Raw genomic sequence first — 14,978 nt, 5'->3', positions numbered from 1 at the left:
TTTCTTCTTGCAGGAGAAGCTGCCACACACTTAAAACAGCAGTCTTAGACAGGATGAGGGTTACCAATAATTCACAACCTTGTCCAATTAGTAATGGCAGCTATGGAAATTTTAGATAGGATCTTATAATTCACATTGGGAGGTGTTTTACTGGCCCCTGGGAGACAGACTGTGAGGCAGGGGGGCTGGTAAAATCATGGCCAACTATATTAGAAATGCCTGCTGACCCAGTCACACTTCTGGGCATTTGTTCGACAGTTTGTTCTGAGGTGGGGAAACTGTCTGCTTGGGCCATGCTGTGCTTGGGGTGGCACGGTAGCATGGTGGTTAGCACTGTTGCTTCACAGCTCCAGGGTCGCAGGTTTGATTCCTGGCTTGGGCCACTGTCTGTGCGGAGTCTGCATGTTCTCCCCGTGTCTGCGTGGGTTTCCTCCGGGTGCTCCGATTTCCTCCCACAGTCCAAAGATGTGCAGGTTAGGTGGATTGGCTGTGCTAAATTAACCTTAGTGTCAAAAAAGGTCAAGTGGGGGTACGGGGATAGGGTGGAGGTGTGCCCTTCAGTCAGGTGCTCTTTCCAAGGGCTGGTGCAAATTCGAAGGACCGATTAGCATCCTTCTGCACTGTAAATTCTATGATTCTATGAAAGAATCAGCCAGCCAATTTCCATAATTAAAGGCCCATTTGAGGCCATTTCATGGCACCATTGGTATTTTGCTGACAATAGAATGACCCCTCCGGATGACCCTCCGTCTCTGCCTGCATTTAGCTGGCGATCTCCCACTGCCAGTCTGAGGGAGTGGTGATGTCATGGAATGAAGAGGTGTCACAGGCAAGGAGCCCTTGTCGTCCCCACAATTTCCCCAAAGGAGTTTCCCCTCCAACACTTGGCCCTATTATTATTTTTATTTCTTTCTTCAATTACTTCCTGGTGTCCTGCATTCCTCAGCACTACCCACCTCTCCTTTTCATTTTTCTGAGGATTCAGAGCTATTGGTCCTCTGATTGGATTATCCATAATTGAACGTTGATTCCACAGATGGAAAATAAGGGAGCCAGTAGGTGGAGTTGCGAAAACTGCTTTTTGCCCCCACACCTGGTCCCAACTCTCAATTTAAAATCATGTGACTGGACTGGAGGATAAATTCCACAAGATGGTTGGTAATCTTAAAATAAAAACAGAATTTTTTGGAAAATCTCAGCAGGTAGCACAGTGGTTAGCACTGCTGTCTCACAGCGCCAGACACCCGGGTTCAATTCAAGGGGGGGGGGGGGGGGTGCAAAGGTGTGGGCTGCATTTATGAAGGAGATAGAGGGAGTGAATCCATGGAAGCTTTTTGTCCGGGGTAGGGAGTATTCCTTCTTTTGCCCACCAGCGGCATCAAAGACCACGTCATGAGGTAAGCAGTTGGCTGCCCCTACCTCTGATGTGCATCCTGGGGAAACACTCAGACAGAGTGGTAGAGCTAGGAGAACCATGCATGTTGGATCACTGAGGGCACCAGGGTAGAGGGTGGGGGGGGTGGATGGGTAGTAGTTAGAGGGTGGGGAGGGAGGGAAAGGGTTGGGGGGTGGAGGGTGCGGCACTATCGGGAGTTGTGTTTATACAACACATTAAACACACAATTTCGCACAACCATTATGATGACTCTGTCACTTCCTTCCTCAATGCGGACTGACCTCTGGACCCTTTGCCCATCTCTCCAGGCATCGCACCCCCCCCCCCCCCCCCCCCCCCAACCCTCTGGCCGTTGACATGTCCCAGGAGCTGTGTACCATTCCCTGAGTGTTCAAATGTGTCTTTTTTAATAACTTTAGTGATCCAGGAGTTGGCATGGTGGTGCTGTAAGCGGTTGCCTCCTCCCCCCCACCCCCCCGTTGTCCCCCAGCACACCGTCTCACTCTCTCCAAGTCGGCGCACCCCTGCAGAGGGTCCTCTGCCCCCAGGCGAGGGTCCCCCACCCCCCGCCAAGGGTCCCCCACCGAGCACTGGGGTGGCAAGTCCAGCACCCCCGGGCTATTTGCCTGTGAGCAAAGGTGGCTTCTCATGTTCTTGGCTTCCCACAGAAGCCCTTCCGCCAGGTTCATGTTTTTCAAAAAGAGTATTAATCGGTGCCAGTGTAGGCACTTGCTGGAAAGGCCGCTGAATAACAGGAGGCTGTTGCATAAGGGGTGACACTCATTAATTGTCTGGAAATGGGGTTTAAGTTGTGATAATTGGTATCTCGTCACACTACGGTGAGATCCCGATTTCGCCTAAGGTAGTGGGCCGGTTGCATCCCAAATTCTTTGGTGGCTAGCATGGATCTCGTTTTTAGCCTCTCCCGCTATTCACCGACCTTGTTACGCTCAAGCGAGAGCACAACGAGGCCGGGGAATGGCACCCATAATTTGCTGACAACAATTCACTCTAGTTCCCTGTGGATTTGGTAGATAATGGGACTCTTAATCATCGTCAATGTACACAAATCACTTGAAGTTCAGGCACAGAGACAAAAAATAATCAAAAAGACAAATGGTATATTGTGCTTTATCTGAGGATGGTAGGATGGGGTGGAGCGGTGATGGTTTGAAATTCTAAAGTACAGAAATGATGCTTAGTCGACCCCATTTTGACTTGCTGAATTCAGGTACCAGCATCAAAATATATTGACCATGGAAGGGATATAGCGTATACTCATAAAAACTATAACTCATAACAATTAATGATTATAAAATTAAGCTATAAGAATAGATGCATAAAATTGATTTGTATCCTCTTGAGTCTAGAGATTTGAGAGCAAATCTTTGTCTTTAAAATCCTGTGGGCTGATTCTCCATCTCACCCCGCCTGGTTTCTGGTTCAGCGTGCTGGCAGGATGCTCCGTTTCGCTGGCTGGTCAATGGGGTCTCCCATTGTGGTGCAGCGCCACACCATTGGGAAACACCCGGGCTGCTGGCAAAATGGAGCATCACGATGGCGGTGAATCCAGCCCACTGTCGTTAAAATGATTGTGATTCAATTGGAATCTGTTGGGGAATGCAGAATCTGAAACTCGCTTCCACAAAAAATGTGCATGCTGGTTTAAGTGAACTTTCAAGACTGGGATCGATCGGCTTTTGGTGCAAAAGCATTAAAACATGGGTTCTCAACCGGGGTCCACATGGAGCCTGGGGGTCCATGTAACATTACTGGGGTCCGCACAAAAAAAATACCGAATCGGGGGTCCATGGTGATATTTTAGTGGTCCATAGAGCAATTCTACTTCAGAACAATTCACCTTTCTCTCTCTCTCTCTCTCTCTCTCTCTCTCTCGCACTGACAAAGGTCAAAGAGAGATTATAATCTATCTAATTTACCTTGAAGGCTGAAGGGGCTCAGAACCAAAAAGGTGCATTTGCTGTGGCCCTAATTGTCCCACTAATCTCCCTTGGATTAGTTTACCATGCTAATGAAGGAAGGATTAACGGCATGAACTTCTTTAGTAGCAGAAACGATTTCGGTTGAAACCATCAACTCTCAGGAATGGCTATGGGGGTCCACACAAAACAATTAAGAGGAAAAGGGGTCCATGGGTTAAAAAAGGTTGAGAACCACTGCATTAAAGGGATATGGAACAAAGGTGGGTAAATGGAGTTGAGATCTAGGTCAGCCATGATCTAATTAAATAGCAGTATGGGCTCAAGGAATTGGATGGCCTAATACAGTTCCCGTGTACTATGACAGTAAAAAGCCCTGAATCGCTGAAAACCTCATAGTCTAAAAGACTATCGTGCTGAGTTTTACAAAACATTGAGCGGGATTCTCTGGCCACGCCCACCTGGCAACCGGAGAATCCCGCCCGAGGTCAATGGATTTCTCCATTGTCCACGTCCCGCCCGTTCTTGCGGCAGGCGGGGCAGAATAATCCAGCCCATTATCTCCAAAATCTCCATCCCCGACTATTGAAACTACTTGCTGGAATCAAGGACCCTTCCAAACACTCTGAACCAGCCACAATCACATTGGTATTGAAGACAAGGACCAAATTCTCCAACTTTCTCTGGCAGCGGAATTTTCCGGTCCTAGCGACAGTGACCCTGCACAACAGGTTCCCCGGCAACGGAGAGTGAAAACAATGTAAAAACCTGTTGACAATGGCAGGACCGGAAGGTTCCGCTGACAGTCAATGGCTGTCCACTGCGGCAAAAAATACTGCTGGGGGGAGGGAACAAATTCCCACCCAAGGACTCTGCTCAGTGATTGAGATATAGACCTCTATCCTTTCTCAATTAATGGTCAAGATCTTAACCTTCAGACTAGAGGTCATACTTTTGCTGGTCTACAGACCAACAGGTTTTCTAAGATGTTGGGCTGGATTCTCCGCAGCCCAACGCCATAATTGCGGCCAGCACGGGTCGGAGAATCCAGTTTGACGCCGTAATAGAGCCTGGCACCTGTCTGGCGATTCTCCGGGCACCGAAAATCGGCAACACCGTGAAGTTCACTGTGCCACCAGGGGTCCATTGCCAGAGACCCGTTTATCAATCCTCCACTCCCAACTGGCCGCGTTCCCGACGGCGTGGAACTAACCACCGATCACCAGTCAGGATGCTTGCATGGCGGGTGGATCGGAGACTGGGGGGGGGGGGGGGGGGGGGGGGGGGGGGCTTATAGGCTGCCGGCGATTAAATGTATGGGTCTGAGGGTCCGGTCCACGGCCAATCAGGGGATCTCTTTCTTCGGTGTGGCTCCGCGGTCTGAGTCCACCATGGAGCACGGCGTGGCCGCTGGAGGTCTCCACCGTGCGCATGCGCGGCCTCAGAGCCAGAAGTGTGGGGGCCCATATCGGCAGCAGAAGCTGCGAGATTCACTCCGGGTTTCTGCTAGCCCCCTGCAGGGCTACGAATTCATTGAACTTATTTGCAGGAATTTCTGGAGTAAAACCCCACTGTTTGTACGCTGCTGTGGGGACATAGGGCGCGATTCTCCGCTCCCACGCCGGGTGGGAGAATCGCAGGAGGGCCGCTCTGGCACCCCCCCCCCCCCCGATTTTCCCATCCCCTCCAAAATGGCGTGTCTCGTTTTGAGACACGCCACTCAGAGAATCGCGGGCCGCCGTTTTTCATGGCAGCCCGTGATTCTCCGACCCGGATGGGCCAAGCAGCCTGCCGTTCCCGACCGGTTCACGCCGGCGGCAACCACACCTGGTCGCTGCCGGCGTGAACATGGCAGCAATACCTGGTTTGTGGCTTGTGGGGGGTGGAGAGGGGAGAGAGCACCACGACCGTGCTCGGGAGGGGACTGGCCCGCGATCGGTGCCCACCGAACGTCGGGCTAGCGTCTCAAAGGGACGCACTCTTTCCCCTCCGCCGCCCCGCAAGATCAAGTCACCACGTCTTGCGGGGCAGCGGAGGGGAAGACGGCAACCGCGCATGCGCGGGTTCGCGCCGACCAACCTGCGCATGCACGGCCTTTCGTCATTAGGCGCGCCGGGCCTTGACGCCAGCGACAAGGCCCGGCGGCCGAGATTTACGGCACGGCCCTCCTAGCCCCCCCGGGGGGGGGGGGAGAATAGGGGGCCGGGAGTGGGCTCCGACGCCGTCGTGAACCTCTCCGGGTTTCACAACGGCATCGGGCCTTGCGGAGAATTCCGCCCATAGTCTCATTTTGGGAGAATCAAGCCCGTTGCTTTCTACGGACAGCAGGAGGCTATTTGACGAAAATCATTATGCTCCCACTGCATGTGGAAAAAATATTCAAGTGTCTAAAATATAAAGGAAAAGTATAAAATTAAATGTAAGCAAACTAATTTAGGGAAGGATGGTGACATAGTGGTAAATAACTAATAATCCAGAGGCCCATGCTTATGCTCTGGAGATAAAAGGTTCAAATCACACCATGACAGCTGATGGAATTTAGGTTCTATTAATAAATCACGAATATATTATCAATAATAGTGACCATGAAACTGTCATATATTGTTTGAAAGACCCATCTGGTTTACTAATGTCCTTTAGAGAAGGAAATCTGCTATTTTTACTTGTTCCGACCTACATGTGACTCCAAAAGGGCCTCACGGTAGCATGGTGGTTAGCATCAATGCTTCACAGCTCCAGGGTCCCAGGTTCGATTCCCGGCTGGGTCACTGTCTGTGTGGAGTCTGCACGTCCTCCCCGTGTGTGCATGGGTTTCCTCCGGGTGCTCCGGTTTCGTCCCACAGTCCAAAGATGTGCGGGTTAGGTGGATTGGCCATGCTAAATTGCCCGTAGTGTAAGGTTAATGGGGGGATTGTTGGGTTACGGGTATACGGGTTACGTGGGTTTAAGTAGGGTGATCATTGCTCGGCACAACATCGAGGGCCGAAGGGCCTGTTCTGTGCTGTACTGTTCTAAAAAAAAAACCACAGCAATGTAATTGACTCTTAACTGTCTTCTGAAATGGCCGAACATGCTATTCAGTTCAAGGTCAATTAGGGATGCTCAACAAATGCTGGCCCAGCCACATCCGCATCCCATGAAAGAATAAACAAAAAGAAAATCCTTTAGACGCTTGCTCACCCGCTTTGTTGAATCTGGAGGTGGATCACAATGATGTCTTTCCTCTTTGGTTTCAGCAATCGCTCGAGCTTCAGCAAGCGCTCTTTGGCGAGGACCATCTTTCCTACATTCGCTGTGGCCCTTGTAGCCTGTTTGAAATTGGAAATGTAACGGTTATGTGATGGAGCTCTTGCTGAGGCAGCTGTAGTATAAATCTGACAATAAAATTACTTGATGTACACAAATAAAAAGAGACACAAAATAAAAATCCTCAAGTAGCACTGAAGGCATCATTCAATCTGCAGTTCAACAGCAAAACACAATGGACAGAGAAATATCACAATAAACTGAAAAGTGCCACCTTTTAAAATGCCCTATTCTTAAACAATAATTATGGACTGGCATTTTCCACTCCCATTATCGGTGGGAATCATGGAGGGTGGGAGCACAAAATTTGGTGTCAATGAAAAAGTCAGTTTCCCCTCAGAGGAAAATTAGTTTGGAATTTTGCTCCCCTGATTTTGATGGTGGGTTAAAGCCAGGCTGGGTGTCCCCGCTGAGATATGTCACCAATTACATTTGCATTCATTTACATCTCATGAATATTGATAATAGTCTTTTATTAGTGTCACAAGCAGCCTGTGAAATTCATTAATAGAAAAGGATTTTGCTCTGAATGTTCAGGTAATTTGTGATCACAGAAAAAAAGTCCAGCTCGTTTGTGCTGAGTACCCAGAGAGCTCTCATGAGTCATTTGCAAGTGCTCCAGATATTTGAGAGACCACAGCACTGAGAGGGTTGGCTCCTCAGTGACAAAGAGTACCCCAGAAGACATGCTGTGGGGTTCTCCGTTTCTGAGGCTAAGTGTTGACGCCAGCACAGAATTCGTGGACTTTCACAACAGAAAAACTGGCACCACACCTGGACTGATTCCGCTACTGTTCAGGATCGAGCACCAGCATTACATGGAACACAATCGATTCTAATGAGTAACGGTGCCAGATTCGTCAGTTTCACGATTGACACTCGGAGGCTGACAAGCTGCAACCACATATACACACCTCACTCCCAACACACCATCCCAGGCAACAAGATGGCAGTGAGGAGAGCAGACCCGAGGTTTTCCGATGCTGAACTGGAGACCATCTTGGACGCGGTGGAGGTGAGGCGGATGAATCACTCTGTACCCCGGCCTGGGAAGGAGGCTGCCAGCTGCCACTGTATGTCGTCCCTGAGCGCAGGTGACAGAGGCCGTGAGCACCGTCAGCAACACCGTGGGACCAGTCAGCTGTGCCAGAAGAAACTGCACAACCTCCTCAGGGCAACCAGGGTCAGTAGGCAGCACTGTGCCCCTGGCACTAACCCCATCCCACACACCACTACCCCCCCCCCCCACCCCACCCCCACACCCAGAGAGCTGCCAAACTCCCACACTGCACCACATGCCAGCATCCAGACCGACCACCATGGCTGGGTCCGATTGAGGCCACCAGCTGCCCATCCCCTGGGCTGCATGAGTTGGACTGTTTAACATTGTAATTTTCTGTTCCCCCCCAACCAGAAGGCTGTGCACAAGTGCTGGGAGCAGGAGAAGACAAGAGTGGGACCGTCAGACCTGCGGATCCTCACCATGGCCAGGCAGTGGGCTCTGGACAGGGTTGGTGGCCCGGAGGAACGGGAGGGAGCCAGGTGGAGCTCAGTCGCGGTGAGATGGTGAGACCATGCGGTTCCCCGTCATAGTGTGCCAACACCCCATCCATACCCTCCCACCACCCTCACCCCACACCACCATAACCCCACACCACCCTCACCCCAACACACACTCACCCCAACACTACCACCCCCACCCTCCCCAGCCCGCAGTCTATAGAATAGCTAATGTGGTACCGCTGTTTAAGAAAGGTAGCAGGGATAATTTTGGAAATTATAGGCTGGTGAGTCCCACATCAGTAGTAGGTAAATTGTTGGAGAGGATTCTCAGGGACAGGATTTATACCCATTTGGAAACAAATAGACTCATAAGCAATGGACAGCATGGTTTTGTGAAGGGGAGGTTGTGCCTCACTAACTTGATCAAGTTTTTTGAGGGGTGACAAAGAAGATTGATGAGGGGACGGCGGTGGATGTTGTTTACATGGACTTGAGTAAAGCCTTTGACAAGGTGCCTCATGGCAGACTGGTACAAAAGGTGAAGGTGGTAAGATGGATACAGAACTAGTTCGGTCACAGAAGGCAAAGAGTAGCAGTAGAAGGGTGTTTTTCTGAATGGGGAGTGTGACTAGTGGTGTTCCACAGGGATCTGTGCTGGGGCCTCTGTTGTTTGTAGTGTACATAAACGATTTGGAGGAAAATGTAGCCAGTCTGATTAGTAAGTTCGCAGATGACACCAAGGTTGGTGGAGTGGCAGATAGTGTTGAGGATTGTCAGAAGATACAGCAGGACATAGATAGGTTTGGGCAGAGAAATGGCAAATGGAGTTTAATTCGGACAAATGTGAGTTAATGCATTTTGGTAAATCTAACAGAGAGGGGAAATATACCGTAAATGGCAAAACTCTTAGGAATATAGAAAGTTAGAGAGATCTTGGTGTGCAGGTCCACAGATCTTTGAAGGTGGCAAAGGTAGTCAAGAAAGCATATGGAATGGTTGCCTTCATTGTACGGTGCATCGAGTATAAAAACTGGCAAGTCATGCTACAGTTATACAGAACCTTGGTCAGGCCGCATCTGGAATATTGTGCACTACCAGAAGGATGTGGAGGCTTTGGAGAGGGTTTGGAGAGGAGGTTTACCAGGATGTTGTCTGTTCTGGAGGGTGTTAGCTATGTGGAGAAGCTGAATAGACTCGGACTGTTTTCATTAGAAAGATGGAGGTTTAGGGGTGACCTGATAGAGGTGTACAAGATTATGAGGGACATGGATAGAGTGGATGGCCAGGCACTCTTTCCCAGGGTGGAGGGATCAATCACCAGGGGGAAAAGGTTTAAGGTCTCTGGGGCAAAGTTTAGAGGAGACATGCAAGGCAGTTATTTTACGCAGAGGGTGGTGAGTGCCTGGAACGCGTTGCCAGGGGAGGATGTGGAAGCAGATACATTAATGGCATTCAAAAGGCATCTTGACAAACACATGGCTAGGATGGGTATAGAGGGATACGGCACAAGGAAGTGCTGAGGGTTTTGGCAAAGGTTGATATCATGATCGGTACAAACTTGGAGGGCTGAAGGGCCTGTTCCTGTGCTGTATTGTTCTTTGTTCTCAAAGTGGTATTTCTGGAGTTGAAACCATTTTATTTGAGGCAAATAAAACCCCTTGGTGAAAAGCACAGCTTGAGGCCAAAAACAATGGAGTTACCTCACAAGCAAACTAGTGAGTATGAGGTTTACTACAATGCAACAGGATGTTTAAGGAAGCCGAGCTCTGCTGGCTAAACAAGCCGCCAGCTGATGCGCAACTCCCGTGAATTAATTGATTCTCTCATGTCTCATGTTCAATCATGTTTTGATGGAAACCAAGCTGATGAAAAATCTGTTGAAAATTGTGTCTGAATCCAGCACAGCCTCTCTTACCACTTGGATTCTAAAGTCCCAACTGCATTCAGCCACATAACTGTGGCTCTTTCATTTACTACAGCAGCCATTTCAGATGTTTGAAGGACAACAAAATAAATAGAAATGGACAGGCTGGATTTAATTGTATAAAACACTGTGTAGGGCAGGTTATGGTCTAAATTACATCATAACGTTCAGGGGAAAGTGATTTTTGTTCTATTTATAAACTTTCAAGAATTAGTTGAGGGGACCCCGAGTATAACCGATATAAATTTGTTGATGTTGCAAAGGTGGGAAATAAGCAGTGAGATGGACATAAAGAGGCTGCAAAGAGACCTTGGGCGCGATCTAATGGAAACGTTTCTAAGTGAGGTCGCGAGCAAGAAATGCCAGATACTTGCTGACAGCTGTCCTGGCGACACAGCCACCTATATCTAACGCCAATTAGGGCTGGTAATGATGCCCCATGGGCTTCATGTCGGAAACAATTGTCCCCCCAGCAGATTCGGTAGAACCGTGCCTGGCGCTCCCTTCTAATGAGGGGGGAGCAGCTCTTAAATCGATCCCACAGAGCAAACCTCAGACAACACGCAGCCATGCAACCGTGCAGATCCACTCCACGATTTGGAAATGTCAACCTGGCATTCAAACAGTGAAAACAGTGCAGTCCTCCATTGAGACATCACAGCTATCATCCCACCCTCCAACAGCGCAGAGACACACACCTCGATGGGGCACAATCTGGTGAACACTACTGTTATGGGAGTGGTTTTTCCAGAACCACAAAATGTATCATGGAGTTCAACCAACCTCCCCCTTTAATGGATTGTTAGCTTTTGAAGCACACGGCTTGTTCTCCAGGTGTGGTATTACAATTATGGGCACGTGGGTTTTTAAACACAAAACAATGTTTATTCCATGAATTCAACTTAACCTTTTAAATAAACATTGGATCACTTAACACCCCTTACTTCAAAGATAACCCTGAAAACAATACAACACTAAATAATTCCTCAAAATGTTCTTTCAAACCTCCAAACGACTTCGGGCGGAATTCTCCCAAAGGCCCAACGCCGTCGTGAAACCCAGAGAGGTTCACGACGGCGTCGGAGGCCTCTCCTGGCCCCCTATTCTCCCCCTGCCGGGGGGCTATGAGGGCCATGCAGGAAACTCGGCCACGGGGCCTTGATGCTGGCATTAAAGCCCGGCGCGTCGAGAATAACGCGGCCGACGTGCCTAATGACGCCAGCCGCGCATGCGCAGGTTGGCCGGCTCCAACCCGCACATGTGCGGTTGCCGTCTTCACCTCCGCTGCCCCGCAAGATGTGGCAGCTTGAGCTTGCGGGGCGGCGGAAGGGAAAGAGTGTGTCCCATTGAGACGTTGGCCCGACGATCGGTGGGCACCGATCGCGGGCCTGTCCCCTCCCGAGCATGGTCGTGGTGCTCAGTCCCCTCTAGGCCCCGCACAAGCCCCAAACGGGCATCTCATGCCGTGTTCACGACAGCAGCGACCAGGTGTGGTTGCCGCCGTCGTGAAACGGTCGCGAACGGCAGGCCGCACGGCCCATCCAGGTCGGAGAATCACTGGTCGCCGTGAAAAAAGGCGGCCCGTGATTGTCCGAGCGCCGTGTCCCAAAATGCGACACGCCATTTTGGGGGGGGGGGGGTGGGAGAATTGCGGGAGGTGCGAGTGCGGACCTCCCGCGATTCTCCCACCCGGCATGGGAGCGGAGAATTCCGCCCTTCACCTTTAACAACAGACATGAGGTTACATTCAATATACTTATAGTCTTTGGATTTTCAGACATCAACAGACCAGTTCTGTGTTTTCTTCTTGCTGCTTTTTGCAAAACACACAAAAACTCCCAGCTTTCTCCTCAAACCTGAAACCAAAAGCAGAACTGAGCTTAGCTCAGCTCCCCCCACCCTCTGACATTACTTTAGTAATATGAGCTGCTATATTTCTTAAAGGTACATTGCATAAACAGCCATTTCTTAAAGGTACTCTCACATGACACCTCCCCCCAAGAAAAAAAAATAAACCATCAACTTCAAGATGGTTTCATTTTTTACTTTTGCACCATCCACTAAGAAATGTACACAGTCAATATACTTTTTTGTTTCACAAAAAAGACAACACACACAAACAGGTATAATAATATAGTCCATTTTTCTTTATTCTTCTTCCTCCAACCAAAATCGATTGACAGTCTCTTTGAACAAGAAAGTCAGTGCATGATCCATCCAGTCCTCTACGCCTCGGCAATTCTCTTTAAAGTTAGATATTTCAGTCCAATATGATCACAGAGTCCCTTGCAATTCTCCAATACAGGAGTATCGGTTATCACAGCTTTCAAGCAGTCACATGCCTGTTGAAAGTCCGCTGTCCATTGAAATTTTTGACGTTTCTTTAGCAAGTCCATCAGTGGAGTAACCACACCACAAAACTTTTGCACAAAGGTTCGATCAAATCCACTCATGCTAAGAAATCGCCTTATTTCCCTTCGTCTTGAGGGGATCGGAAACTCCTCAAGGAAAGTGATTCGGGCTTCTCCAAATTCACTTTCGGTGAGGTTCATCACCAAACCCGCCTCCTGAAGTCGATCGAAGAACTCCATACGATGTTTTAAATGTTCTTTCCCCATCTGGAAGTTGGAAATAAAAGCAGATTGTCCCACTTTCTCAATGCAATCTTTCAAATGTGGGATAGGGTAAGAGTCCATTCTTGGAACTGCATTCCCCTTTCTGTAGTCCACACACACCGTTGGGTACCGTCTGGTTTAGGTACCATTACTATGGGTGAGCTCCATTGGCTGCAACCCACTTTAATTATGCCATTTTTAAGCATACTCTCAATCTCTTTGTTAACCTGTGCCAATTTTAAAGGATTAAGTCTATATGGATGTTGTTTGATAGGAACAGCATTTCCCACATCTACATCATGTATAGCCATTTTGGTACTTCCCAATTTATCTCTACAAACTTGCCCACGTGATATCAATAACTCTTTCAGGTCAGTTCGTTTTACCTCTGGAAGGTAATTTAATAATTCATCCCAATTTTTAAGAAAATCCTCATTTTCCAATTTAATTTGAGGTATGTCAAATTCACAGTCATCTGGATTTGGTTCTTCACTTTGAGTTAGAATCATTAAAATCTCCTTTTTCTCTCCTTCCCTTTCAAAGTACCTTTTAAGCATATTCACATGGCACACTCAGTGAGTCTTCCTTCTATCTGGTGTTTTTACCACATAATTTACCTCACAATTTCCTTTTAATCTGATACGGTCCACAAAACCTAGCTTTTAAAGGCTCCCCTACCACTGGTAACAACACTAAAACTTTATCCCCACTGGCAAAACTACGAACTTTGGATTTCTTGTCCGCGACCCATTTCATCACATTTTATGCAACTTTCAAACGTTGTCTCGCCAATTCACCTGCTCTATTTAAGCGTTCCCTAAAATTTGAAACGTAATCTAATAGTGTAATTTCCAATTTCTCACCCACCAATTTTTCCTTAATCAATTTAAGTGGTCCTCTCACCTCATGACCAAAAATTAGTTCAAAAGGACTGAATTTGGTCGACTCATTAGGCGCATCCCTAATTGCAAACAATACGAATGGGATTCCTTTATCCCAATCCTCTGGATAATCTTGACAATACGTCCTCAACATTGTCTTTAATGTCTGATGCCACCTTTCTAATGCTCCCTGCGATTTGGGATGGTACGCAGTTGATTGAAATTGTTTTATTCCTAAGCTATCCATAACTTCTTTGAATAAATTTGAAGTAAAATTCGATCCTTGATCCGATTGAATTTCTGTGGGTAGTCCATATCTAGTAAAGAATTTAAGTAACTCCTCCACAATCCTTTTAGCTGTAATATTGCGTACTGGAATGGCCTCTGGAAATCTAGTAGACACATCTCATTATAGTCAAAAGATATTGATTCCCACTTTTTGTTTTGGGAAGCAGTCCATTAGGACCCTTGTAAAAAGGTTCCTCAAATGCTGGAATGGGTATTAAGGGCACAGGATTTATCACTGCTTGAGGTTCCCCTATCACTTGACATGTGTGACATGATTGACAAAATTTAACTACATCTTTATGTAGTCCAGGCCAATAAAAATGTTTACGGATTTTAGCTTGCGTTTTCCTGATTCCCAAATGACCTCCCACTGGTACCTCATGTGCAACTCACAACACCTCCTTTCTATACCCTACCGGCAATACGACTTGATGAACTTCTGCCCACTTTTCATCCGCCTGCATATGTACAGGTCTCCATTTTCTGATCAAGACATCACTTTTACGGTAATAACCGTCTGGTATACTCTCAGACTCCTCTTCCGTATATGCTTTCTGATGTATCTGTTTTATTTCTACATCTTTCTGTTGTAACTCCGCCAATTTTCCTGATCTAAAAATATCCGCCTCATCCTCCACCTGTTCTTGTTCTTTTTCAACCATCTGATCAAAAATCGTTTCTGATAATTGCACGTCAACTTAATCTTTGCTCTTTGATTTCTCCTCTTGTCTTAACCTGTGACTTTGCAACCGGGTTACTACACAATCCGGAAATATCCCAGGATAGTCGTCCTTCAACCCTTCAGTTGTCTGATTTTCCACTGGCTTATCAACCATAGTCGGCATCACTCCCACCTGCGATCCAGCCACATCATTACCCAAGATAAACTGTATTCCTGGACAAGCTAGTTTATCTATTACTCCTACTACCACTTCACCATTCTTCACTGGACTTTCCAACCTTACCTTATGTAATGGAACGCTACGACTCTCACCCTGAATTCCACATATCACCATCTTTTCTGGCAACATTCTTCCCAAACTACATAATTCCTCATCTCTTACCATTAAAGATTGACTAGCCCCTGTATCTCTTAAAATTGTGACTTCTTTACCTGCTCCTCCT

The 14,978-nt window shown here is 47.8% G+C and overlaps 1 protein-coding gene across 1 annotated transcript in view; it reads right to left on the bottom strand.

Moving 5' to 3' along the window:
• Nucleotides 1-14,978, bottom strand: part of LOC119962275 (sperm-associated antigen 16 protein-like) — a 1,248,392-nt gene that overhangs the window by 1,095,467 nt on the left and 137,947 nt on the right. Inside the window, exon 6 of the mRNA XM_038790262.1 lies at nucleotides 6,517-6,644. Within this exon, the coding sequence (XP_038646190.1) occupies nucleotides 6,517-6,644 (128 nt within the window). The remainder of the gene's footprint in view (nucleotides 1-6,516; nucleotides 6,645-14,978) is intronic.

This window comes from Scyliorhinus canicula, chromosome 2, assembly GCF_902713615.1.
Source record: "Scyliorhinus canicula chromosome 2, sScyCan1.1, whole genome shotgun sequence".
In the NCBI taxonomy this organism is placed as follows: domain Eukaryota; kingdom Metazoa; phylum Chordata; class Chondrichthyes; order Carcharhiniformes; family Scyliorhinidae; genus Scyliorhinus; species Scyliorhinus canicula.
Note: the sequence above shows the minus strand (reverse complement) of the source record. Positions and strands in the feature narration are given on the sequence as shown.